A 25,976-nucleotide genomic window follows, 5' to 3' on the forward strand; every position below is an offset into this window, starting at 1 on the left:
AAACACTGGAAAACGTTTGAGTGTCGCCCAGGGCAGGCTGGGGCGGCTTAGGGGTGCTACTACCCCCACCGGGGCTGCAAGGTTGGAGGGCTAGCCCTGCGTGGGGACAGCAGCACCCCCTTGCCCTGCCAGGGCCTTCATGGATGTTGGGTGGGTGGCAGTGGGTAGTGCCCTGGGTGGACCAGCTTGGGTCACGCCCAGCCTGACCGGGAGATCCGCCCATTATTTACACAGGGGCTTAAAGCCTAGGCCAGGGCTGCAGCGAGTCAAACTCTGGGGGGGGGGGGGGGGGAAGAGGGAGGAGGCTGAAGGGGGGCAGGGGAACCAGGAAGATCGGTGACCAGTGGACTGTCTCCTAGATCCTGCTTTAGGATGTGATGAGCACACACACGTCCCAAGCCACAGACAGCCACACCTGTGGGCACACAGCTGCATCCTCACCTCCTGCCCTGAGAAGTAGGATCACATCCCTGAGGGGCACACGCACGGTCACACACTCGAAGATACACAGTCATATCCCTTAACACCCTGAGACCCCCCCCACCGTCTTGGCCTGTTCCCAGCTCAGCAGCAGTCACGTTCCTCGGGGCCTTGGGGTCAGCCATCGTCACACTGAGACAGTCTCACCTCTAGCACCAGAGATGGACCCACAGTTACGGACGCTAACACCCTGAAATACAGCTCCCTGTGAAAGAGAACATCACACCCCTTAGTGCTGGCAAATGTAGTCTCACTCAGCCCTTGAGCGGTGCACACAACTGTTACCACTGACACAGCCCCCAGCCACACCCCAGTATCACCCAGAGACGCCCCCTAACAGTCCAAGACAGGCCCCACAGGTACACACCACATACACCCAAGACACAAGGAGTGGCACCCCCTGGACACCCCGAGATCTAGCCGGTCACCCCCCACCCTAGCAACAGCAACACCCAGAGACACACATGCTGTCACACGGCCACACTCCACACAGAAGCCCTGCCAGTGACATCCACAAACACCCTGGAACGCGAAGACAGTCATCACAGCCTGTTCCCTCAACACAGCCACAAACCACCAACACTCTTGAGAGACACAGTCCTACCTGCTCAACACCCAGACTCACACAGCCCCACCCCTTCACAACCGGAGCTGTATATTAGCTCAGACACACAAAGTGCCCACAGGTGCCCAGCGACGCCCAGAGTAACCCGTCCCCGCCCCCGTCCAGCTGGTCCTCCCCACTGCCCCCTCCCAGGGCCCATTGCCTGCATGTGGAAAATGGGGACCGGCCGGGCTTAGACCTCCCCTCTCAACTTGCCCCCAAACATTCCTGCGGGGACCTGTGGCCTGGTTCCCCCCACTTCAATCCTCGCTCTTCCCTCCAGGTCTGGCCTGGACGCCACCCCCCGCCCTTCCCTGATCCCCGCCTCAATCCTTAAGGATGAAATGGGTTGTCAAAACAAGCACATCCGGCACAAAGTATGGCGCTCCATGGACGCTGGCAGACCCCACATGTCCAGCGTCAGCTGAGGTCGGGGTGCATCATGACTCCTCCCCCCCAGCCTCGGGGTGGGGTTCCTCTCCATCAGCACTCAGCGGGGCAGGCCTGAGACTCCATCTTAAGCCCATCCCATCTTTCTTTCTCCATGCCTCCTGGCCCTGGGGCTCTCCATGGCCCTGGGTTGGAGCAGGCAAGGACCCACAGCCTTCTGCCTACCGTTCGCATCAGGCCAGGGGTGGCAAGAGCCTTGTTCGAGAGGGAGCAAGATTTGCACCCTCAGCAGGCCGAGAAGCTCCGGCCTTGCCTGGAAGCCTGGTGGCTTGCGGCCAAGAGCTTCCTCAGGCGGAACGGGTGGGAGGGGGCGGGCGGCTGGGGCCAGCTCCTAATTCAATTTGGAGCCCGAAGAGGATGGATTTCAGCTGCTGCATTCTTTCCCAGCCCCAGCCCACCCTCCTCTCCCACCCCGAAGCCACCACACAGGTCCAACAGCAGATTCTTTATCTTCCAGACAGCAAATTCAGATACGAAAGCCCACCGCCATCATCCCTCCTGCCCCTTCTGTCCGGGGCTGAGCTGAGGGAGACACAGGGCAGGGCAGGAGAGGGAGGGCATCTGGGGGCTTCACAGCAGACTTGTGTTTCAAATGCAGAGGTAAGAGACTCCACACTGGGGGCTCCTCTGGGGCGACGGAGGCGACGCAGGGGGAGGGTATTATTGCATTTGCTGAGGGGGGGACACCCCCCTTCTGCATGCCCTGCGTCAGGAAACTAGGGAAGTCACGACCCCCAAACAGAACCCAAGGCCCCAGGGAGACAGAGGGACCAGTTTGGCAGCTGAGGCGGAAAGTACTGGGGGCGGGGGTGGCCGCCCAATCTGGCTGGTCCCTCCCCGCGCCTGACCCGGCTGAGGTAGGTGGGGAACAGGGCGGGGCTGGGGTGGGGGGCTGGGGACCCCAGCCAGGCTGGGAACTGTTGAGGGGGTGGTACCGATTGGAGGGGGGCAGAGGTCGGGCCCCACTTCCACTCCGCATCATCTTCGGGCTACTGAGCTGGGCCCGAGCTGGACACTGGGGTCCAGCCCGTGGTGTCTCCACCCCAGAGGCTCCCACCAGGCCTGGCCCAAGTCATCTCAAGGTCCAGCGGGAGGCCTAGTAGCGGCCAACCTTGGCGTCCCCAATGGCTCCCCAGACGTCAAAGACAAACTCATCCGGGAAGGCGAAGTCACCAAGCCGTTCATCCAGGGCCTCAGCCAGCTCGTCTGGGTTCCTTTTGTCCTTTCCAAGCTCTACCATGGTGGCCGCTGCGGGGGTGGGGGGGTGCGGCAGAATGGAGGCACAGATGACAGAGGTGCTCAGGGAGGACCCAGCCCCCCAGGACCTAGAAGCTCCTTCCCCCAAACTCCCACCCATCCCCAGATCCAGGTGCCCCCCACTCACCCAGCTCTGTATCCCTGATGCCCATGTAACTCTCCAGCAGGTCATCCACCTTCTCAATGGCCTTCTCCTCAAAGGCTGAAGGCTGGGGGGCGGGAAGAGGGACAACAACATCATAATAATGTGAATATAATTGTAATTGTACCTACTAAGTGACGTGTACAATTTTTACCACTTTCGGTATAGAAACCCACAGTTCATCCTCGTGACAACCGTGAAAGTGTCAGTATCATTATCCCCATTTTACAGATTAGGAAACTGAGGTCCACTTGCCCAAGAAAGGTCCCAGAGCTGGGAGGTGGCAGAGGTGGGTTTGCATCCAGTGCCCAGAGCCCCTCAACTAAGAGGTGATGCTGCTGCCTATGAATTTCACAGGGAAGGGGGACTGGGGCCCGGCTAGAACACTCACCAGGTCCTCTACTGTGGCAGGACCCCGGGATCGGAGCCGGAGGGTCCCTCGGCCAGTGCCCAGCTGGGGACCGGAGCCTGGGCGGCCACCCCCTGAACGCACACTGATCATGTCTGTGGGAGACAGGGAAGGGGTGAGGGCTGGAGAAGCCCAATTCCAGCATGTTCTGTGCAGGAACCCAGGCATCCCGGCCTCAGACAACCCTCCACCTTCTCCAAGCTTCTGTAGGCTTTGGAGGAATTGGAGGCTGAGGTGACCCCAGGAGGGCAGGACTCCTGACTCAGGCTTGGCATGGGTGTAGGAGGTGCAGCCAGGGGCTAGGAATGGAAAAGGCTGGAGGGGAGACTGGAGGGGGCCACTTCTGTTCCCAGGGCCTGAGGGACAGGAACGGGGTGGGTCCTGGGTCCCCAGCTGCTTTCCCCAAGGCCAAGGGGGTATAGCTGCTGGGCCACAGACCAGCCCTATCTGCCTGGGGAAGTGTGTCTGAGTCCCCCACCCCCACCCCAGGGGCCTTGGGCCCATTCCTGAGAGTTAATGAAGCCAGACAAAAAAGTGGGGGGGTTGGCACCGGGCAGCCAAGCCTGGCTTCTTGGGGGGTGGGGAACTGGCCAGGGTTGGGGGCGCTTGGCTGGGCTAATGGCTCCTGGAAGCTGGGTGTGGGGGCAGCTTCCTCCTTGCCTCCATCCTCCTCCCAGGCTGGGCGGAGAGCCAGCAGCCCCTCCCCAGGGCAGGGTGGAGCTGCCCCCACCCCCTTTCCACTGTGACCCGCTGGGCTTGGGCACCACCTGTTGGTGGCCCTTGGCACTGCAGCCAGGGCCCAAGTGAGGGGGACCATCCAGGCGGCAGGAGGCAGCCCCTCACCAAAGGCCTTTCGGGGCTCTGTGAGCTTCAGCGTGAAGGTGCGGCCTCGGGGCAGCTCCTTGAGCAGCCGTGCCACCTCGTAGTGCCGGCAGCCCAGCAGGCTCTGTCCGTTGATGGCCTCGATCATGTCACCCACGCTGATGAGCCGGATGTGGTCAATCACGCTGCCCTCCTTAATGCGCTGTGGGCAAAGGAGCTGTCAGCCCCTGTGGCTCTGCTGTTGGGTCCTATGGGTAGGCCTTACCCTCAGGACTCTGGGTGCCCCACCCCCAGGCACCTTGATGAAGGCATAGCCAGCCCCGTTGTCTGTGATGGTGAGCCCCAATGCCTCCTCCGACTTGAACACCTCCACTTCCTTGCGCTGCCCCTTGACGTGGGCGAAGATGAAGTCCTCCAGCCCGATCTGGCCCCCCAGGAGCTTGTCCATGTCCACTTTGTGGGTGTTGAGGGTGCAGAACATCACCTACAGGGGTGGGAGATATTCAACCCTCACCTCCTTCCTGTGCCCTTTGCTAATCACCACCTGAGGGGGAAGCGAGAAGAGTTGGGAAAGGCCTGGGGGTCCCCATCACAGTGCCTGACCACCCCCAGAGTCAGGGCAGGGCCCCACTAGGGCTGGGTTTCTGTCCTAGCAAAAACTCCCTGCTGTTTCCGGGGTACAGAGCCTGGCACACAGTGGGTGCTCAGAAAATGCTTGTGGAATGAATGAAGGAGCACAGATACCCATCCTGCCTACTGAGACCCCTGCATCTACTCCCTGCTCAGTCCCACTGTCACCTTCTTTGCTTCCCTTCCTTTGGCCCCCAAAGTCCTTGGGGTGGGACCTCCCAGTGAATCATGGAGAAGTGAATGTTGCATCTGACCTCCAGTCCCCACAATCCGCTGGGCTGCAAACCTCTCAATGTATGATGGGAATGTAGCATCCAGCCCTGGCCATCCATTCCCACAGTCCACTGGGGCAGAGGCCTCCCAGTGCCTGATGGGGACTCAGCACCCAGTCCTGATCTCCAGTTCCCCACAATACATTGGGCTGCAGGTCTCCTAATGCCTGATAGGAACTCAGCATCCAGCTGTGGCCACCCGCCCCCACAGTCCCCTGCGGCACAGGCCTCTCAATGCCTGATGGGAATGCCGCCTCCACCTGTGGCCTCCAGTTTGCCACAAGCCAATAGGGTGCAGGCCTCCCAATGCCTGATGAAATTCAGCATCCAGCCCTGGCCTCCAGTTCCCCATAATTCACTGGGGTAAGGCCTCAGTATCTGCAGCTTCACCACCCGAGCCACAGCTCACAAACAGGATGCACGCTCAGGCCTCTCTCTAGCTCACCATCAGGGACCCCGGTGCCCGGCTCCCCAGTGGGTACCTCAGCAGCTGGCAGCCGGAAGGCCTCAGCAATCTTGCCGTACAGCTCCTTGACGTTGGTGAAGCCCTCGATGCGGCCAGTGGGACTGCCATGGGCCAGCTGGGTGTGGAACACAAGGCGGGGCCGCAGGGCAGGGGGAGGGGGGGGCAAGCCCATTTGGGGGGCCCCTGCCCCACCTCCGCCCAGGGGCCCCGGCTCCCCCACGCCCAGCCCACCACGGCCTGGCTCCGCCTCCTCATTTTCCACCAGAGGCGGCGCCTTTTTCCGCCGCCCCAGTCCCAGCGGCATGAGCAGCGAGAAGAGGGGGCACGCCCAGGAGATCTGCAGGACAGGAAAAGGGGCTCAGGGCCTGGGCAGTGGCCTCGGGCCACCTCGCCCCTACAGGTCCAATGAAATATTTAGAGAACAGACTGGCCTCAGTTCGAAATCCGGTCCCAGCTCAGAGCCAGGCAAAGCAAGATGATTGGCCAAAGGAAACCCAGAAGAAATGCCCCATATAAACGATTCAAACTACCACGAAGGCACGACTCTCTCTGAGTCCGCCCGTGTGTGCCTATTTACACGTACTCTTTTTCCTAATAAACACTTTACTTGTTTCACCTAAAAAAAAAAAAAAAAAATGCGGTCCCAGCACTTAGACACTTGCACAGAAGTAATAATATCAGCTAATATCTATCATAACCCCATGCTAACTGCTCTGTATCTTAACCCTCACACCACATCATGGGGACTATATTATCACCCCCACGATGTGATTATGTGATATACCATAATATGTGATTATGCCCATTTAACAGATGAGAAAATGGAAACTCACAGCCTACATTTTCTCTTTTTTTTTTCTACTGGTCACAGTCATTAATGCTGTGTGCTAAAAATTTCTGACTCCCCCCTTCAAAGAATGTAGGCAGATGGCACTTACTGGCCTCCTTGTGACTGGACAGGCATGTGACCAGTACTGGCCAGTGAGTTGTGAGAGGGAGTGACACATGACATTTCTGGGCTGAAGCATTTAATTACTGGAGCAAGAGCCTCCAGAAGTCCCTTTCTCCTGGTAGGGTGACCAGCCTCATTTGATGTCGTGGTGGCCCCATCAGGCCAGGCTCTGAGTGACGACAATGAATGGAACCCCCCACTGAGCTGCAATGGACACGTAGCAGGAACAAAAAATAAACCTTTGTTGAGTTTGGCCACTAAGATTTTGGAGATGTTTGTTATTGCAGCAAAACCTGTCCTGACTGACACACTTTCCTCTTTACTCTCCCTCTACTCTCTCTTTCTGTCTTTCTCCCTCCCGCCCTTCAAACAAATGTTTTGGGCACTTACTATATTCCATGCACCAATATGGATATTGCCTTCAATAAGACAAGCAAGGTTCCACATTTCCTTACCCAGAGTAAATAAGGAGCCTCTGAGGAATGGTTAATGGATGAAGAAAACAACCCTATATGGATAAATCCTGAGAGTTTACAAATACACGTACATACGTATGTGTATATATATAATATGTGTATGTGTTTAAGGAGATACATACACGTGTGTGTGTGTGTTTTAAAAAGCTTTAAGTAGGGAATTCCCTGGCAGTCCAGTGGTTAGGACTCAGCTCTTTCACTGCCGGGCCTGGGTTTAATCCCTGGTTGGGGAACTAAGATCCTGCAAGCCGCATGGCACAGCCAAAAAAAAAAAATCTTTAATTAATTATAATTCAGACTTCCCTGGTGGCACATTGGTTAAGAATCTGCCTGCCAATGCAGGGGACATGGATTCGAGTCCTGGGCTGGGAAGATCCCACATCCCGCGGAGCAGCTAAGCCCGAGCGCCGCAACTACTGAGCCTGCGCTCTGGAGCCCATGAGCTACAACTACTGAAGCCCGCGCGCCTAGAGCCCATGCTCCACAAAAAGAGAAGCCACCACAATGAGAAGCCTGCACACTGTAATGAAGAGTAGGCCCTGCTCGCCACAACTAGAGAAAGCCCACGCGCAGCAACGAAGACCCAACACAGCCAAAAATAAATAAATTAATCAATTAATTAAAAAAATTATAATTCAAAGCTGTAATTAATAATTTCATAAAAGTGTGCTACAAAATGTACCTATGAAGGTGAGAAAAAATCTCTGTGAATAACTCAATCTCATTATTGAACCACTGCACAAAATGTATGCTGGCAATATTCAAACAACTTCTATTATTACAAAAAAGAAAAAAAAAAAGACAAGCAACAAGGTCCCTGACTAGGGCCACCATGAGCAGTTACACTGGTTGTTCACTGTGCAAAAGCACCAGACCCTGGTCTGGTGAGGTGTCTGATGGGAGGAAGGGTTGCATTTTTCTAATTCATGCCTAAGGTGCTGCAGAAGGCCAGCTAGCTGGGGCTCTGTCCATGCTGTCCAGAAGCATAGTCCAGAGGAGAAGATATACAGTGAGCAAGCAAACGTGTAAATATCTAATATAATTTCTAAGAATGCTATGAAGACAATAAAACAAGACAAGTTCTACAGACAAGGTCAGGGAGGGCCTCCCTGAGAAGGTGAGGCTGAATCTGAGACTTGAAAGATAGGAAGAAATATCCATAGGAGGATATGAGGCAAGAACATTCGGGCAGAGAGAACAGCCAGTGCAAAGGCCCTGAGGTGGGGATGTGATTGGCATGTTTGAGGAACAGCAAGGAGGCATATGTGGTTGGATCCGAGTAAGGGGGACAACAGGAAAAGGTGAGGGCAGAGAAGTAACAGGCAGACTGTGCAGGGCCCTGTAGGCCAGAGGGAGAACTTGGGCTTTTGGTCTGAGTGAGGTGGCAGTCAGGGGGCGGTTCTGAGCAGACTCACAGATCAGCTGGAGACCAGTGTGGTTGACTGGAGTGAAGTGAGCAATGGGAGAACACGAAGATGGCAGGTAAAAGAGGTGACTGTGGGGGGGGGGCCTTGTAGGCTGGGAAAGAGTTCAGATTTAATTTTTTTTTTAATTAATTAATTTATTTATATTTTTAATTTTTGGCTGCGTTTGGTCTTCGTTGCTGTGTGCGGGCTTTCTCTAGTTGCGGCGAGCGGGGACTACTCTTCGTTGTGGTGCGCGGGCTTCTCATTGTGGTGGTTTCTCTTGTTGAGGAGCACGGGCTCTAGGCGCACGGGCTTCAGTAGTTGTGGCTCGCGGGCTCTAGAGCACAGGCTCAGTAATTGTGGCTCACGGGCCCAGTTGCTCCGCGGCATGCGGGATCCTCCCGGACCAGGGCCCGAACCCATGTCCCCTGCGTTGGCAGGCGGACTCCCAACCACCGCACCACCAGGGAAGTCCCAGATTTAATTTTTAAGTCACATGTCCAAAGTCACAGAAGCTGGCTGCACCCTCAGGTCTGATTCCCAAGCCCAAGTTCATCACTGTGACGCTGTCCCCTAAGTGACTCAATCTCTCTGGGCCTCAGATGCCTGGTCTGCAAATGGGGACGTTCCATCCGCCTGGTTGTGGTGAGGATCAAATTATGCCAAATTACATTTTTCTGTGTAAAGGGGACTTTCTGCTCCTCTTCCAGGGGGCCGTCCTGGATTCAGTTGAGCCCCTGGGCTGCACCATCCTCATTCAGTTATTCATTCATTCATCTGTTCTCCAACACCTCCTCTAATATCACTGGTCCAGTCCCATCAGCACTCACCTAGATCAGTGCAGTTGCCTTCTCTGTGTCTCCCAGCTTCTGCCCTTGCCCCCAACAGTCTCTTGTCAATCCAGCAGCCAGAGTGATACTGTAAAACATAACTCATATCACATCTGTCCTCTGCTCCAACCCCTCCCAGGGCTCCTGCCTCACTTGGAGTAAAAGTCAATGTCCTCCCCTTGGCCCACAGGCTCCAAATGATCTGCCCACATTACCTGTGTGCTCTCATCTCCTCCCACTTTCCCCCTAGCTCATTCCCTCCAGCCACATGGGCCTCCTCCCTGTTCCTTCAACACACTAGGCGAAGTTCAGCCTCAGGGCCTTTGCACTGGCTGTGCCCTCTGGTATCCACACAACTCACTCTCTCACCTCTTTCAGGTGGAAAACATATTTCATTCATTTAGCTTGTTCATTGTCTGTTTTGCCTGTCTTATTCATTCCTCTTTTCTTAGTGCAGAGAACAGTGCTTGGCATATAGCAGCTGCTTAATAAATATTTGTGGAATGAATGAATGGATAAACGAATGATCCTAATATTCACCAGCCCACCAGTCTCTGTGCCCAGCTTCTCTGCAGCTCTGGGGAGCCAGAGAAGCACAGGCTGTACCACCTGCCCTCAGTAGGGTCTTGTCTCCCTGGCAAAAGTACAAGTCCTACCTCTGTGGTCCCTTATCCCTTGCTTCCCAGCATAATTCTGGACAGAATAAGTGCTTCATTTAGCAACGAAGATATTGTCGTTTTGTTTTTCACTCCCCTCCTAATCAACGATGCTAAATGACTTTTAATACATTTATTAGCCATTTGGATTTGCCCTTTTGTGAACTGCCTGTTTAAGTCTTTGCCCATTTTTAAAAACTGCATTTTTTGTTTTGTTTTGTTTTGTTTTGCCACGCCGCATGGCTTGTGGAATCTTAGTTCTCCGATCAGGGACTGAATCTGTTTTTAATTGCAATGCAATCTATATGTTCTAGATACTAGAAATAAAATAAATTCTGAATGAATAAACCAGTACTGCTCTGTCAAGTTATTTTACTACACTCAATGATACTACCAAAACAAAAACAAAAACACCCAAAAAAACTCCCCCACATCAGCACCTCACCTGGTTCCCCTCCAACCACCCCCCATACATCTTAGCAGAATGCTAAGAACATAAATCTGAAACCTGGATTCGCCACTTACTAGCTGTGTGACCTTGGGCAAGTGTCTTAACCTCTCTGAGTTCCAAGGAAATCATACATGTGCTTGGAACAGTTCCTGGCACACAATAGGAGTTCCATAAATGCTGGTGACAATTACTACTATTTCCATCTGTATCATCTTTCAGTCAGTTGCCAAGATTCAAACTCCCTCCTTTTCCCAGGGTCACTACATCCTGATTACCAATTCCCAACATCCTTACTCTGCCTACACTTGATGCCCTGGTTCAGGCTGGCTTCGTGTCCTCACCCAGGAGAGGGTAATAATGGTGGTGAGGAAAGTGGGTGATTAATGAATTTGCTTTCCAGGCCAGAAGAGGCACAGTGGTGTGGGTTCAACTCCCACCCCTGTTACTTACCAGCTGTGTGGCTGTGGGGAAGTCACTTCACTTGATGGGGCCTCAGTTTCCTCATCTGAAAAACGGGCAGAATTCCTGTCTCTCAGAGTGCTTATGGGAATCCAAAGAGATTATGCAAGTAACTCAATTATCACTTTGCCTGACATCAATCTAAGGAAGTTGTTATTATTATTGTCATTATTGCTTCTTCCCTTGCCCTGCCCAGGAACATCCCAGTCCTCTCTGCCTGCCAAGGCCTACTTCAGGCCACCTCATCCAGGAAGCCTCCCCAGCTTGCCCCAGCCTGTTGGAACCGGCCCTGTGGTCCAAACTACTCAGGCCCACGAACTTAATTACATGTTGCCCTGGCAGAACTCTTGTCTTCCAGTCTTAGGCTGTTATTTAACTTCATGTCTCTATTTTAAAACATAAACCAGATCGCGTCACTCCCCAGCCTCAAATCTTACAACGGTTTCCCACCTGATGGAGGAAAAGCTCTAAACTCCTTAATGTGACCCCCAGATCCCTGCAGAATCACCGCTTTGGGTCCTCTCCTGCCCCAGGCACACCATGCCAAGATTGGTCCAGCCTCAGAGCCTTTGCCCTGGCTGTGAGCCCTGCCTGATCTTTACAAGGCTGGCTTCTTTTTGTCATTCAGACCTCGGCTCCAAAGTTACCTCCTCTGAGATTCCCCCTTTGCCCACAGATTCTACCATGCCACTCCCTCATATTTTATTCATAACATTTATCACCCTCTGCAAGTATTTTCTTTATTTACTTGTTAACTTGTTTGTTGCCTGTTTCCCCCCATTAGAATGGCAGCTCCCCAAGAGCAGGGATTTTTGTTGTGTTCACTATTGTATCCTCTGTGCCAAGAACAGTACCTGACACATAGTTGGTGCCTAATAAATATGTGTAGAATGAATGAATGTGTCTTATGCCCTCATTCTGACTACTCTCTGAGTTCCCCTATCCTCAGAACATGCCCACTGTAGACCTGCTAACTGCCACCTCCCCACCACATTCCCAGTCTCCCCTCAAACCTCAACACAGGTACGGAGAAAAGGAGTTTCAGCCCCGGGCATCGAGCAGGTTGGCTGCAATCCCAGCATCCCCACCCTCTCTTCCCTGGGAAGGGCCTGAAACTCAACAAGCTCACAGCCACACAGAGTTGCAGTGAGAGGAGCAAGAAGTGGGGAAGGGGGTTCCTGGGAGCTCACAAAAGCTGGGGGGGAGACACCACACCCAGGCTCCCCTTTTCAGCAGGGTATTGCTTGAGAGAGGAGGGCGGGAGGGCCTCTGAATCAGTCTTGAAAAACCGGCTCCTGGGTGTTTCCAGGGAGAACGCCTACCGTCCTGGGCCCAGGCTTACCAGGGGGGCCCAAGAAGCACAGAACCCCAGTGGTGTTGGACCCCTGCCTATCTCTCCCGCAGATGTCACTCTCTTCTCAGGACCCAGGTATTCTGGCCTTGCCTTTCCAGCTCAGAGGACAAGGGCCATGGGGACAGCTTCCTGTTTGAGCAGCTGGTGAAAGCAAAGACCAGCAGGTGTGCCCCAGACGGCGTGTCTGGCTGGAGGGAGTGGAGTGGAAGGAGCTGGTCAGAAACACCTGAGCTTTGGAGCCACCGGGCTTCTCATATAGTGGTGGAGACTCCAGTTCTGGACTCCAAGGCATGGGTTTGAGTCCCAGATCTGCCACTTACTCGCTGTGGGACCTTGGGCAAGTCACTCCACCTCTCTGGGTCTGCTGCTTCAGCTCTGAAATAAGTAACAGCACCTTCCATGAGGTATTGAGAATCAACGATAAATATGTGGTAAATACCTGATACGGAAGTGTTCAATAAATGCTAGCCGGGGTGATTTTTTTCATTATTATCTTCGGAACCTCGGTCCTCCCAAGGTCCCCCTAGGCCCTGGAGGATTGGGACTGGGCCAGCTTCGGGGAACTGCCCGGGCAGGGCTCAGAAATACCGATCCTGCGCCTGTCCCCGCCGGGATGGGAACTGTCCAGAGGTGCAGGGGGCTGGGGTGCGGCTGGAGACCCCATCCCGGCAGCGGGGAGCTGGGGTGCGGCTGGAGACCCCATCCCGATGGCGGGAGGCGTTTACCCCTGCCCCCAGCGGGAAGGCACGCGGCCCTCTGGGAAGGGGCCTCGGGCATCCCCCCGCTCAGCCTAGACGTCCAGCCGCGTCCATGGGGCCGCCCCATACCGCAGAATCGGCCAGATCCCCGCGGGTCCGCGATCCCGCGCGTCCGCGCCGGGATCCCCCAAGCGGCCGCGATGCGCCCCGCCCGCGGGTGACACTCACCTGCGGCACCGCCGCTGCCTCCCAGTGTGCGCCGGGTTCGGCCCTCGGCAAACTCAGGCCAGGGCCTCTCCCTCAGCCACGACCAGGGGGGCGGGGCCAGGGCCCGCGTCCGGTCAATCAGGAGCGGCCGCCCGGCGCTCGCGGCCAATCCGCTCCACGCCGCGCCGCCCCGCCCCGGGGGACCCGAAGGAAACATTCCAGAGGGATCCCTGCTCTTCGCGACACCTCCCCCGCGCCGCGGGGCGTTGGACCTTCCCGCCCCTCCTAAGCCGCGGCGGGCTGTACCACCGCAAGGCTGCGGAGGGGGGAGCTGCGGCTGGGGCCGGGCCAATCTCGGGGAAGGAAGGAGGCCAGCGGCCAATGGGAAGCTGGGGCCCCTTGACCACGTGCTGTTGGCTGAGTGTCCGTGTGGGGTGCCCTGGGTGGTAAGAGGGCGGGGGGCTGGTCGTGGGAGTCAGCTGACCGAGGCTGAGTTTCGGGGAGAGAATGCAAACTCCCGAAGTCCAGAAAAGCGGACCCTTTAGGAGACCCTGGAGGGGGCCAAGGGCAGCCCCCAATCCAGTCCTCTGCCTGGCCTGCACATGCCCCAGCCCGGCCGTCCTCGGGGCGGGTAAAAAGATGCATTCATTCTGGGCGGGCGGGGGACTGAGATGAATAGGGAGGGTCCCGAGTGTCCCTGCGTCCTGGATGGACAATGGACAAGGGCATTCATTCATTCATTCGCTCATCAAATATTTAATGTGCCCCTGCTCCGTGCCAGGCTCTGTCCTATCTCTACAGACACATAGACGAATAAGCTGAATGAATGTGCTCCTGGTAAAGGGAACAGGGCGTTTAAAGGCTTGGAGGTCGGACAGAGAGATACAGCACACTTTAGGAGAGTACAATATCGTAGGAACTAGCAAAGCAGCTAGCAAAGCACCTTTCGGGTGCAATGGAACGGAAAACAAGGGCAAGATGGCCTGTTCTCTTGCTGGCTGACCAGCGAATATTTATTGAGCACATACTAAGTGCTAGATTACAAAGGGTACCCAGCCAACCCCAGCCTCTGCCCTCAGGGAGCTGACTTTCATGAGTCTGTCTACTACATCTCTGTTCCCGCTCCCCGCAACCTCTCTCCTCCCGTTCCACTTCCGAGACTGGCACAGAGCAGGGTCTCAGTACACATGTGTGAATGAAAGAACTAGGTAATCTCACCATCTCCAGGTTTGGCTTGAAACCGGGATTTCTCCGGCAGGAGCAGGTCCAAGAAACAAAGACCCAAACACACCTTACCCAGGCGGGGAGACTCAGTTCCTAGGACAGGTGAGATTTCCTTGTTCTAGGAACAAGCCAGCCACTCAGACAGCTGGGGCCGGACCAGGAGTTCGCTGTGTGTTCTGGGAATTGTAGTTCTTGGAGACCTCTAACTGTTCAAACCTCAATGAACGATTGGGTCTTTGCAGTTCCCTGGGTGAGCTGCTGCGTTTTCCAGGCCTCGCTAGGGCTTGCAGAGGGACAAAATGAGAGGGGAGAGTGGGCCCTGGGCTTAGTTGCTGAGGGCTGCCCGGCCGGCCCCACCCAGCTGGCAAATACTGAAACTGCTGTGGCAACAGGCACAGCTATTGTCCTTCTCTTCCTGTTCTGCTGACCTCTGCCACCCCCATTGAGTGATCGGTTGCCTCTGGCTAGGCTAGTGCCCTCTGTGGGACTGTGTCCACTGCCCTGCTTGTGCCTGGCGTCTGAGCTGCCTCCTACACACCTGGAGAGGACAGTATGTGGGACATGGGGACAGCAGAGTCCTGAGCAGAATCCACCTGAATCCACCTGTTGACTGATGAGGAAGTGCCCAGGGAGGGGGGAGGGGTTGCCCACGGGCACAGAGCAACACCGGACGCCTCCTTCCTACTTGATTTTATAGCTCAAGAGGCTGGAAGCCTCAGCTGGTGAGGAGCTCAGATTTTAGTGCTACCTCTGTCCCTTTTGGGGGATGGAGGGAGAGAGTTCTGGAATGCCAGCGAATACATACAGAAGGAAAGTTTGAGTTAGAAAAGCACCATTGTGCAGCCACAAGATGAATGATTGATTCAGGCTGTGCTTTGTCAATGGGGAAGTGGATATTCAGTCTCAAAGAACCAGCCCACAGATTACTTGTTAATTTCAATGGCAAAAAGGTACCTTGGAAAAGGCACAGCGGAGAAAGCTGGCAGTCACCACCTCAACCAAGTGATCAAAAAACTTCACCACTGCTGGAACAGGCTGTCCTCACTGTGTTCCCTGCTGTGATGTATTACTGAGAAGGGCACAACATCACTTTCAAAGAACTTGGTCCTTCCCATAGTGTTTAACCTGAATCTAATAACTAGGAAAAACCCAGACACATCCTGATGGAGGGACATTCTTTAAAAAACAAAAACAAAATGGTCTGGACTCTTCAAACAGATCTATGTCATGAAAGGCAAAACCAATCCATTAATTAAAGAAATGAATGACTGGGAAACAGTTCTAGATTGAAGGAGACAAAAGAGAAAAGACAGGGACTTCACTGGTGGTCCAGTGGTTAAGAATCTGCCTTCCAATGCAGGGGACGTGGGTTCGATCCCTGGTTGGGGAATTAAGATCCCACGTGCCGTGGGACACCTAAGCCTGAGCGCCGCAACTACTGAGCCGATGTGCTCTAGAGCCCGCGTGCCACAACTAGAGAGAGAAGCCTGTGTGCCGCAGTGAAAGATTCTTCATGCTGCACCGAAGATCCCACGTGCTGCACTAAGACCCAATGCAACCAAATAAATAAATATTAAAAAAAAAATAAAGTGAGAGAGAGAGAGAAGACAACCAAAATCAATGTTTGATCCTTGATTGGGTCCTTGATAAAAATTTCAAAAAAAAGGTAAATCAGCAATGAAGGATATTCTAGGGACAACCTAGGATATTTGAATGTTAACTGGACAATATTGGGTTGGCCAAAAAGTTCCTTTGGCTTTTAAGTTAAAAATAAAGACACATTTTTCATTTTCACAAAGAACTTTATTGAACAGTGTATTCACAGTTTTGTTCCACTACCTTCTGCCATTTTTCAGGCAACTTCATAATTCCATCTTCCCAAAACTTTTTATCTTTTTGAGCAAAGAACTGTTACAGGTGCCTTTTACAGTCTTACGGGGAATGGAAATTTTCTCATTAAAAGAATTTTGTAAAGACCGAAATAAATGGAAATCTGAAGGTGCAATGTCTGGTGAATACAGCGGATGAATCAGAACTTCCCAGCCAAGGTGTAACAGTTTTTGCCTGGTCATCAAAGAAACATGCAGTCTTGCATTATCCTGATGGAAGATTATGTGTTTCCTTTGACTAATTCCAGACGCTTTTTGTTGAGTGCTGCTTTCAGTTGGTCTACTTGGGAACGGTACTTGTTGGAATTAATCATTTGGTTTTCTGGAAGGAGCTCATAATAGAGGACTCCCTTCCAATCCCACCATATACACAACGTCACCTTCTTTGGATGAAGACCAGCCTTTGGTGTGGTTGGTGGTGGTTCATTTCGCTTGCCCAATGATCTCTTCCGTTCCACGTTATTGTACAGTATCCACTTTTCATTGCCCGTCACAATTTGTTTTAAAAGTGGAATGTTTTTGTTACTTTTCAGTGGAGAATCACATGCAGAAATAGGGTCAAGAAGGTTTTTTTCGCTTAACTTACATGGAACCCAAACATCAAGCTGGTGCAAATGATTTTCAGTGCTTGATTTGAATATTTTGAGTATGCCTGCTATCTGGTATAACTTTGATTGCTCTCAATTAATGTCTCGATTTGACCTCTGTCAACTTCAACTGGTCTACCCAACCGTGGAGCAACATCCAGCAAGAAATCTCTTGCACAGAACTTCGCAAACCACTTTTGACACATTCGATCAGTCACAGAATCTTCTCCATACACAGCGCAAATCTTTGTTTTGCGTTTCAGTTGCGTTTTTACCTTTCTTGAAATAATAGAGCATAATATGCCGAAAATGTTGCTTTTTTTCCTTCCATCTTCAAGATTAAAATGGCTACTACACAAAAATTCACCAATTTTGATTTTTTTTTTTAATGCACGCTGATATGACAGCTGTCACAATACAATCTGAAAAAATTATTTCGAATGAAGTTAAAGACAACTAAGTGCCACTAGAGCCATCTTACGGAAAAAACCGAACGAAATTTTTGGCCAACCCAATAGATAATATCATATCCATGTTAAATTTCCTGAGTGTGATTGTTGTACTGTGGTTAGACAAGAGAATGTTCTTATTCTTAGGACATACTGAATTATTTAGTGTTAAATTCATGATGCCTGCAACTGTCACATGTTTCAGAAAAAAATTATATATATATATACAACATTTTATATACAATATTATAAGATGGTATACATTCCTATTAACATATAGGGAGATAGAGAAAGCAAATATGGCAAAATAGTAACAACTGCCACTGAATCCAGGAGAGTGGTATATGGGTATTCATTTTACTATTCTTTTTTTTTTTTTTTAATTTTATTTATTTATTTTGGTTGCACCTGGTCTTAGTTGCAGCATGTGGGATCTTCACTGCAGCCTGTGGGAATCTTTACTTGTGGTGTGAGGACTTCTTAGTTGCGGCATGCATGTGGGGATCTAGTTCCCTGACCAGGGATCGAACCCTGGCCCCCTGCATTGGGAGCTCAGAGTCTTACCCACTGGACCACCAGGGAAGTCTCTCATTTTACTATTCTTGTAAGTTTTCTATAGCTTTGAAATTTTTAAAATAAACACTTGAAAAAAATACCCCTATTCCCCTCCCATCCCCAGCGGCAACCCTCCAGTAGGTTTAATAGGCCCACTTGCTTGTGTCGTTCCTTGAAAATGTGCATTGTTTTATATGGGTGTTCTATTATATTTGGTTTTTTACTTTTTTCACCCACTCAGTACTGTACTGCTTGTTTGTTTGTTCTGCATTCTGCCTTGAAGATCCATCTGTATTGCTAACCTCTTGAATCTCTTTTCTTCTAACTTCTGCTTGGTGTCTCACGGGGTGCATCCCTCACATCTTACTCCTCTGTCCCCCAAGGGTGGAAACCAAGCAGCCTCCATCTCCCCACACCACAGTGAACAGCCTTGGACACGCCCCCTTAGGGACCTGATGAGAATCTCCCCAGGGGAGAGTAATGGATGCAGAGATACCGGGTCTCTGGGCATACTCAGTTTTGCTATGTGGCCTTCCGGACTAAGTAGCCCCATCACATCCACTGGCTTTGCAGGAGGGTCCCATGTCCCCACATCTCCACCAGCCGTTGGCATTACCCAACTTCTAATTCTTGCCACTCTGACTCACTGTCAAGTGACATCACCATTGCTTTATTTTACAATTCCTCTGATTTCTGATCACTTTGAGCATCTTATTTGCATGATGGCCTTCAGGTTCTCCTCTTCTGTAAATTGCCTGTTCATACTCTTTGCCCATTTTGCACTTTGGGTTGCTATCTTTTCTTGTTGATTTGCACGTGTTCCTCACAGAGTCTAGATCTGCACTGTCCAATGTGATCTGTCTAAGGTGACACTCCGCTCTCCACATGTGGTTATTGAGCACTTGAAATATGGTTCATACCAATTGAGATGTGCTCTAAGTGTAAAATACACTCTGGATTTCTAAGATTTAGTAGAATGAAAAGAGGATGTAAGATAGCGCATCTCGTTAATTAGTTTCTATACTGATTACATGTCAAGATGACGATAACTTGGGTATACTGGGCTAAATAAAAAGTATTATTATAATTATTTTTACCTGTTTCTTTTTGCTTTGTTAATGTGGCTACTAGAAAATTTAAAGTCACATATGGGCTTGCATAGTTCTATTGGATAGCACTGGGTTATTGAACCCTTGTCAGTTTCAATAATGAGAGATAATGTTTAGGCAGAGTTTCCTATGTGCCAGGCACTGATCTAAGAACTTTATATTTATTAAACCATTTAACTCTCCTAACAACCATGTGAGGTGGATACAGTGTTAGACATTGCAGATGTGGTCTACCACTGTGTCATGTGACGATTCACTTTGTCCATGTTATCCTTTGTTGGAAAGAAATTTTAAAAAAATATTCATTTATTTATTTGGTTGTGCTGAGTCTTAGTTGTGGCACGCGGGGTTTTCGTTGCCGGATCTGGGATCGTTGCGGCATGCGGGATCTTCAGTAGTGGCATGAGGGATCTTTTAGCTGCAGCATGTGGGATCTAGTTCCCTGACCAGGGATCAAACCCAGGCACCCTGCATTGGGAGCGGGGAGTCTTAGCCAGTGTACCACCAGGGAAGTCCCGTTGGAAAGAAATTTTAAATTTCACTGTAATAGAACATATACATTTTGTGGTTTGTGCCTGCGACATTTCATTCAGGAGCCCCTTTGTCCCCTTAAATCACAAAGTGTTTTTTTTTTTTTTAACCCATTCTATGATTTTTCTTTTCCTTTGTCTTTTTTCCACCTCTAGGTCATCTCAGGCTGTGGGGTATGATACAGTCATATTTCTCCATAACCTGCACTGCTCACCAGCTGTGTGACCCAGGGTGAGCCCCTTCCCTCCGTATACCCAGTCGCCTCATCTGTAAAATGGTGATCATAATAGGACCCACTTCCTAAAGTCATTACGATTATACTAGGATAAATGAACTAGTCTGTGTCAAATGCCTACAATGGTGCTGGGCAGATAGTAAGTGCTCAGTGAACATCAGCTGCTATTATTAAACTGTTGTGGTGAATAACACAGTATTCATAATAGAAACATGATAGAAATAGATACATTTATTAGTCCCTTACTGTGTGCCAGGCCATGTGCTGGCTGCTTTTCAGGAGTAATTCCACTGGATATCTCCCCCATTCTACAGAGGAGGTGTCTGAGGCTCAAAGAAGGGGAGCCACTGGGTTCCAAGTTGCACGGCAACTCATGGGCGTGATGCTTTAGCTCCTCCCCCAGCACCTGTGACATCCCTCTGGAGGTGTAGGTTGCACGCGAGGCCTGCTCCCGAGATGTGCGGGACAGGTTAGACCCAGGAGGGACATTGCTGAGGGACATTGCCTTGGCCAGAGTGATCTCAGAGTTTGATTGCCTGGCTCTTTGTGGCCTGTGGTTTGACTTCCCCTATTAGCTTGGCAGGACTGGACTGACTCAGCGGGATGGGCCTTGAGGGGAAGCAGAGGAGGTGGGCTTGACTGGGCTAGGTCCTGTGGCCCCAGGGCTCAGCCCCAGTGCCAGCAGCTGCCTTTGGCTGCTGGATTTCAGGAAGTCACCATAATACCCAACAAGAGTGCTGCTTTCTGGAGGGCTAATGGGTAGATCTCCTTTCAAAATACATCTCCAGTCATTTCCTACCACCTCCTTGGCCACCACCTGGTCCAGCCCCATCACCTCCCACAGCCAATTTCTCCCTGATCTCCCAGCTCCACCCTGGATCACCCCCAGGTCTATTCCCCACCGCCCCCCACCCCCGGGCCCACAGTACCCAGAAGGTACCTGTGAGCACCTAAGTCAGTTCCCACCCTTCCTCTGCTGATGACCCCCACAAAAAGGCCATGTGCCCTTAAAATACTTTGATGAACTATTTCATCTGGAGTCAGGCCTGGCCACATTGATGCCCAGCATAATCTTCCCAAGGAAAGTTGAGCCCCCACTGAGGCAAACCACCCAGACGTCAACTCCAACTTCCGGGCAAAAGCAAATCATGCCGTGTCCCTCCTGACTCAAGCTCTTTCAACTGGCTTCTCCTCTGCCTCAAGCATGGGGGCCAGTCTCAGCAGGGCCCTGACTCTGGGCCTGTCTCATTCCTGGGCACGCCCCACTTTACTCTCTCCTGCTCTCTCTGTTTCGCCCACACCGGGCCTCAAGGGCCTCGTGTTCCTCAGCTCAGCCTTGCTTGGTCCACGCCCCTGGTCTGTCTAGGAGCCTCATCCACAGGGCCGCAGCTCCAATGGCCCATCTCTGCAAACTGACAAGCTCCTATCCCTTGGCCTGTGTGCCTGGGGCCCACCATGCATCCTCTCTCCAAGCTCTCCGGTCATGGGAAGTATTTACTTTGCCTGCTATCATAGGCCGAATGGTGGACCCCCAGAAGATATATATGCCCGTGTGCCTGAACCTGGGAATGTGACCTTATTTGGCATGAGGGTCTTGCAGAAGTAACTAAATGAAGGATCTCAAGGTGAGATCATCCTGGCTTTAAATGGGCCCTGAATCCCATGTGTCCTTATAAGAGACAGAAAAGAAGACACAGAGACAGGAAGGGGAGATGGCCTCGTGAAGACAGAGGCAGGGATTGGAGTGATTAGCCACAATCCAAGGAACCCCAAGGATTGTTGGCAACCACCAGAAGCCAGGAGAGGTGCATGGAACAGATTCTCCTTCGGAGCCTCCAGAAGGAACCAACCCTGTTGAAATCTTAGTTTTGGCCTTCTGGCTGCCTGAACTGCAAGAGAATAAATTCCTGTTGTTTCAGGCCACCCAGTTTGTTGTACTTTGTTACAGCAGCCGCAGGAAACTAAAACAGAGGTCTGTGTTTCCTGGAAGACTGTGAGCTCCACGAGTTTCCCCCCCGCGCGCCATCCCCCCCCCCCCCCCCCCCCCCCGCCTCCCCAGTGGCTTTGTTTGCCTCTCACTGGGTCCCCTGGGGCCTGGTGTTGAGCTGGCCTTCAGGAACTGTGCCCAATGACTAATACATGAATCCTGAAGTAGAAACAGGATCCTAGGAAATAGGGGCTTTCCTGGAGCCAGACAGAATATCCACTGCTTCCAGGTGGGAGCTGGAAGCAGTAGGGTATGGGGGACCCCTTGCTGGGGGTACCCACCAGCAGACCTCAGGGCTGGGTGTATTCCTCTGCACACTCCCTGACATGAGCAGTGATACGGCAAGTGTTGCAGGTTATCTTGTCTGCATCACTTTGTCACTCGATTACTCATTCAACAAACACTCAGAGTGTCAGTTCTGGGCCAAGGGCAGCCCTGGGTGCTGGTGATGCAAAGATTATTAGGGCATGGTTTGCGACCTCAAGGAAACTCAGGTTGCTCAGAAGGAGGACCTTCTGGAGTGTTCCAGAGGCTATCGCTCCTCTCTTCATGACAAAGAGGGAAGTTGTCTCACTGAATAATCATAGAGTTTGAGAACTCAGAAGAAATCAGACACCACCACGTCCCCCTCCGCCACCAAGCATGGAATCAGCAGGCCGTGAAAGCATTCTCAGATTCGTGGGAGGGAGCATGAGTTTCTGTACTTTAAGGACTAGATTTTAATAGAAAATAGCTGCTTATTGTTTGCTTTGTGCTATTTGGAAATGGAAGGTTGGTGCGTTGAAATTTCGAGAGACTGATGATATAGCTCAGGTACTTGAAGTTATACAATCAAATGACAGTCTCCCCCTTCCCCACCCACCCCCTAAACAAAGGAAAATTAAGACAAAGCAAAACCCAAAACCTTTGCAAGCTCCTGCCTCACTCAGGAAAAGCCAAAGTTCTCCAGTGGCCCACCAGGCCTTGCACCATCTGCCCTGCCTTCACCTCCCACTCACCCCTTGCTCTCCTGGCTGTTCCTTAAACTCAGGCACGCTCCTGCTTCAGGGCCTTTTCACAGGCTGTTCCTTCTGCCTGGAAGGCCCTTCCCTCAGTATTCACATGGCTCTCCCCTTACCTCCTTCAACTCTTTGTTCAAATGTCACCTTCCCCGTGAGGCATTCACTGACCATGTTACTTAAAACTGCACCCAACACTCTCTACCCACTTGTTTTATATTTCTCCGTCACTCTCATCACAATCTAGCATATTAGAGGATTTATTTATTTATTCTTAATTTTTTTCTTTCTCACTCCACTCACTAGACTGTCAGCTCTGCAAAGGCAGGAGTTTTGGCCAGTTTTGTTCACTGCTGTGTCCCCAGCATCAAGAACAGGACTGGGAACACTGTAGGTATTCAATAAATATTTATTGAATGGACAATGCTTATTACGTGTCCGGCACTATGTTGGGTCCTTCAATGATTAACAACTAATGAGAATAACTAATATTTAAGGAGACCTGAGGCAGGTTTACCCCAAGTGCCTTAGAAATATGTGTTTGTGTTAATTGCACATTGCTCCACGCCAGGCCTGTGTGAAGTTCTTCTCAGGGGTTAGCTGTCTGAGTTCTGGCTCTGGGGGAGTGAGAAAGTTGGGAGTGGCTATGATTAGTCCTGTTTCACATGGGAGGAAACTGAGGCTCTGAGAGGTTTGTTATTTGTCCAGGGGAATTCAGTGAGCAGAATTCGAACTCAGCACAGTCACTCTCCAGAAGCCAGGTTCTTAATACCACGTTCTTTTGCCTCCCCAATGCCATACCTTGCCCAGTTTTCACACCTCTATGAAGTCTGTACCTTCATTAGCCCTGTTTTTAAAGGAGGCCACTGACACTCAGAGAAGTGAAGTCACTTGCCCAAGAACACACAGCTGCAGAGTGGCAGAGCTGGGAATCAAACCCAGGGCTGCTCAGTCCTAGAGCCTGATGCGCCGCTGCTGCTGTCGAGTGAGCAGGTGGTGACAAGACAGCATGGGAGTGAGCCTGCTTTAGGTACAGTTTCCTCAAGTTGGGTGAGGGTTGGGGTGGAGCTGTGGGTCTCAGGGGCTTGCCTGGGGATCTGGTTCCTGGACCTGAGCCAAGAGCACTGACCCAGAAGACCCTGAACTCACCTCAGTCTTTGGAGTTACCAGTTGTGGCTGAGAAACTTTCACATTGGGATACAAAGATAACTGACACACAGTGCTTGTTCTGTGCCAGGCCCTGTTGTGTGCTTAAATATCTATACCTGAAAATCCTTACAACCCTAGAAGTACTATTATTATGCCTATTTTACACTTGAAGAAACTGAGGCACAGAGAGGTTAAGTCACTTGCTCAAGGTCACACAGCTAGAAAGTGATTGAGCTGAGATTCAAACCTAAAAGCAGGAGCAATGATAGAGGAGAGGTAGGGGCCATCAAACATTGAACTAGATCTTCACACCCACCTGAGCAGGCCTGGCAGAATCAGTGTGTAGAAAAACAGAAGTGAGGAAGCTATTTCCATGACATGTGAGGAAGAAAAAAAAAAACACAACATGGCATACAGTATGTACCACTTGTATAAAAAAAGAAAAATATATTCGTGCAGCATCTCAGAAGGAAATGCACATGAGACAGTGGGAACATTCACTGGGGGTGGACTCAAAAGCAGGGTGGGAGGGAGAATTTTTAACTCTATGTGCCCTTGTAAATTTGGTACTGCGATTACACAGCCAAAAATTGAAACTGAATATTTAGAAATTATGCTTATGCTTATATAAGCAGACTCCCTCTAGGAGGATGCACAAAAAACATTTTTTAAAAAAGGAAAAATTTTCTAATGCCATGGCTTGTCTACAGTGGTCCTGAGGAGGGAGGGCACTCGACTTTTCACCACAGGCCGAATGTAAACTTTGAGTTTTCTACTGTTTGAATCAACGCGACACTCCTGGTGCAATGGATAAAGATGAAGTGGGCCCAAAAAAGAGGCAGCTCCACATGCACTGATATGGAAGGAACTCTGAAACGAGGTCAGATAGGCAGCATGGGAAAGTAAAATAGATCCGTTAAAGGGAAGCTAAGGAGGAGGAGAGGCCCACTTGCAGACAACCAGACGCTTGACACACACAACTGCGTCCAGTGTGGGCAAAAGCTGTACATCTGAGGGGCAGGCTTTCCGTCCACTAGGGTCCTTTCTGTCTTTTTCACTGTGAACATTTTCCTAGACTCACACTGCCCCATGCACCGCCCTGGTTAGGTTATTGCTCTAAGTTACCAGAACTGTGACACATTGAGGCTTTGTGCACGTTTGTGCTGGTGGCCCTTGGATATGAAGTTCACAGGGACCTGCTACGTAATGAGGGAGACGGGGGCGGGGGGATTGGCAGCCCTGGGGGTCTGTGACCCCAACCGAGGCCAGGGCCAATTCTGCAGCAAATGTCATCTTGGTCCCTGGTTCGGTAAACAAATCTTGTGATAAGGTCCCTTTTGGCTCTGATACTCCAGGGGTCACCTCCCAACTAGGATGGCCTCTCTGGGCTCCACATGGCTGCCCTTCTAAGACACCCATGTCTTACCCGAGTCACCGCCAACCATGTGTGGCTACCGAGCACTTGAAATGTGGCTGGAGCTACCAAGCAACTTCTATTGAATCTTAAAGAATTTGTTTTAAAAGACATAAAACATTCCCATCACTGAAGAAAAGTTCTCTTGGACAGCACTGCTCTTAAGGCTGTTTTCAGTGGTTAAATTCTTTCAGTGGGAAGGGAAAGCCACTCCTAGGTTGATGTTAAACATGGTGTTATTTAAGTTTTTACATCAAGACGTTTCGTAGCAAAATAGCAATACATTGTTTTCCGCCTGTGTAATTACTTACCTTAAAATAAAACCAGTTCCTTAAAAAAAATTACAAAGTCAAAGCAGTTTCAGTGGCCTGCAAATAAAGGGAGGGCAGGAAATAGGTCTTCACCAGGGCAGGGCCAGCCCTGGGCTGGAATCCTAGTCTGGTTTGGCCAGGGTCTGCCTGACACCAGCCTGTTCTACCAAGTAAGGAGTGGGGGGAGATTAAGAGGGTAGAACATACAACTCCCCTTGGCCCCAGCAACCAGACCTTGGAAGACTGGGAGGGGACCTGCTAAACTTTGGCCCCAACCTTCACAAAAAACAAGCTCTGAATCCACTGGGCTCTCCAGATGCCTGGATCGAGTCCTGTGGGTTGCTGTTATCTACCCCACATCCAGCTCGAGGAGGTTGACTTCTCTCTCCCTTGCAGAGGACTCCTGCTTTCTGCTCACCCCTCCCTCCCACCCACCCTGGCTGCCTTTGGAGGGTTGCCCAGACCCCACCCCAGCCCCTCAGCAGAGCCCTCAAACAGAGTCACAGGACCGCTCCCC

At 51.3% G+C, this 25,976-nt stretch overlaps 1 protein-coding gene across 7 annotated transcripts; it reads right to left on the bottom strand.

The window, feature by feature from the left end:
- Positions 1–1,964: 1,964 nt before the first annotated feature.
- Positions 1,965–14,345, bottom strand: GIPC1 (GIPC PDZ domain containing family member 1). Of its 7 annotated transcripts, none has more exons than XM_059918318.1 (10): positions 14,240–14,345; positions 12,437–12,491; positions 10,754–10,808; positions 9,197–9,284; positions 5,549–5,869; positions 4,463–4,648; positions 4,186–4,366; positions 3,325–3,437; positions 2,919–3,000; positions 1,965–2,782 (listed from the first exon to the last, which is right to left on the bottom strand). In XM_059918318.1, exons 5-10 carry the CDS (start codon positions 5,834–5,836, stop codon positions 2,631–2,633), a joined length of 1,002 nt encoding a protein of 333 aa, XP_059774301.1. In that variant the 5' UTR covers positions 5,837–5,869; positions 9,197–9,284; positions 10,754–10,808; positions 12,437–12,491; positions 14,240–14,345; the 3' UTR covers positions 1,965–2,630. The 7 variants fall into 7 exon arrangements, with proteins under 7 accessions (XP_059774301.1, XP_059774299.1, XP_059774303.1 ...); XM_059918316.1 differs by lacking the exon at positions 14,240–14,345 and adding an exon at positions 13,043–13,147; XM_059918320.1 differs by lacking the exon at positions 12,437–12,491 and having other exon boundaries at positions 14,240–14,344.
- Positions 14,346–25,976: the final 11,631 nt, after the last annotated feature.

The sequence above is a fragment of the Balaenoptera ricei genome, chromosome 3, assembly GCF_028023285.1.
Source record: "Balaenoptera ricei isolate mBalRic1 chromosome 3, mBalRic1.hap2, whole genome shotgun sequence".
NCBI classification, from domain to species: Eukaryota; Metazoa; Chordata; class Mammalia; order Artiodactyla; family Balaenopteridae; genus Balaenoptera; species Balaenoptera ricei.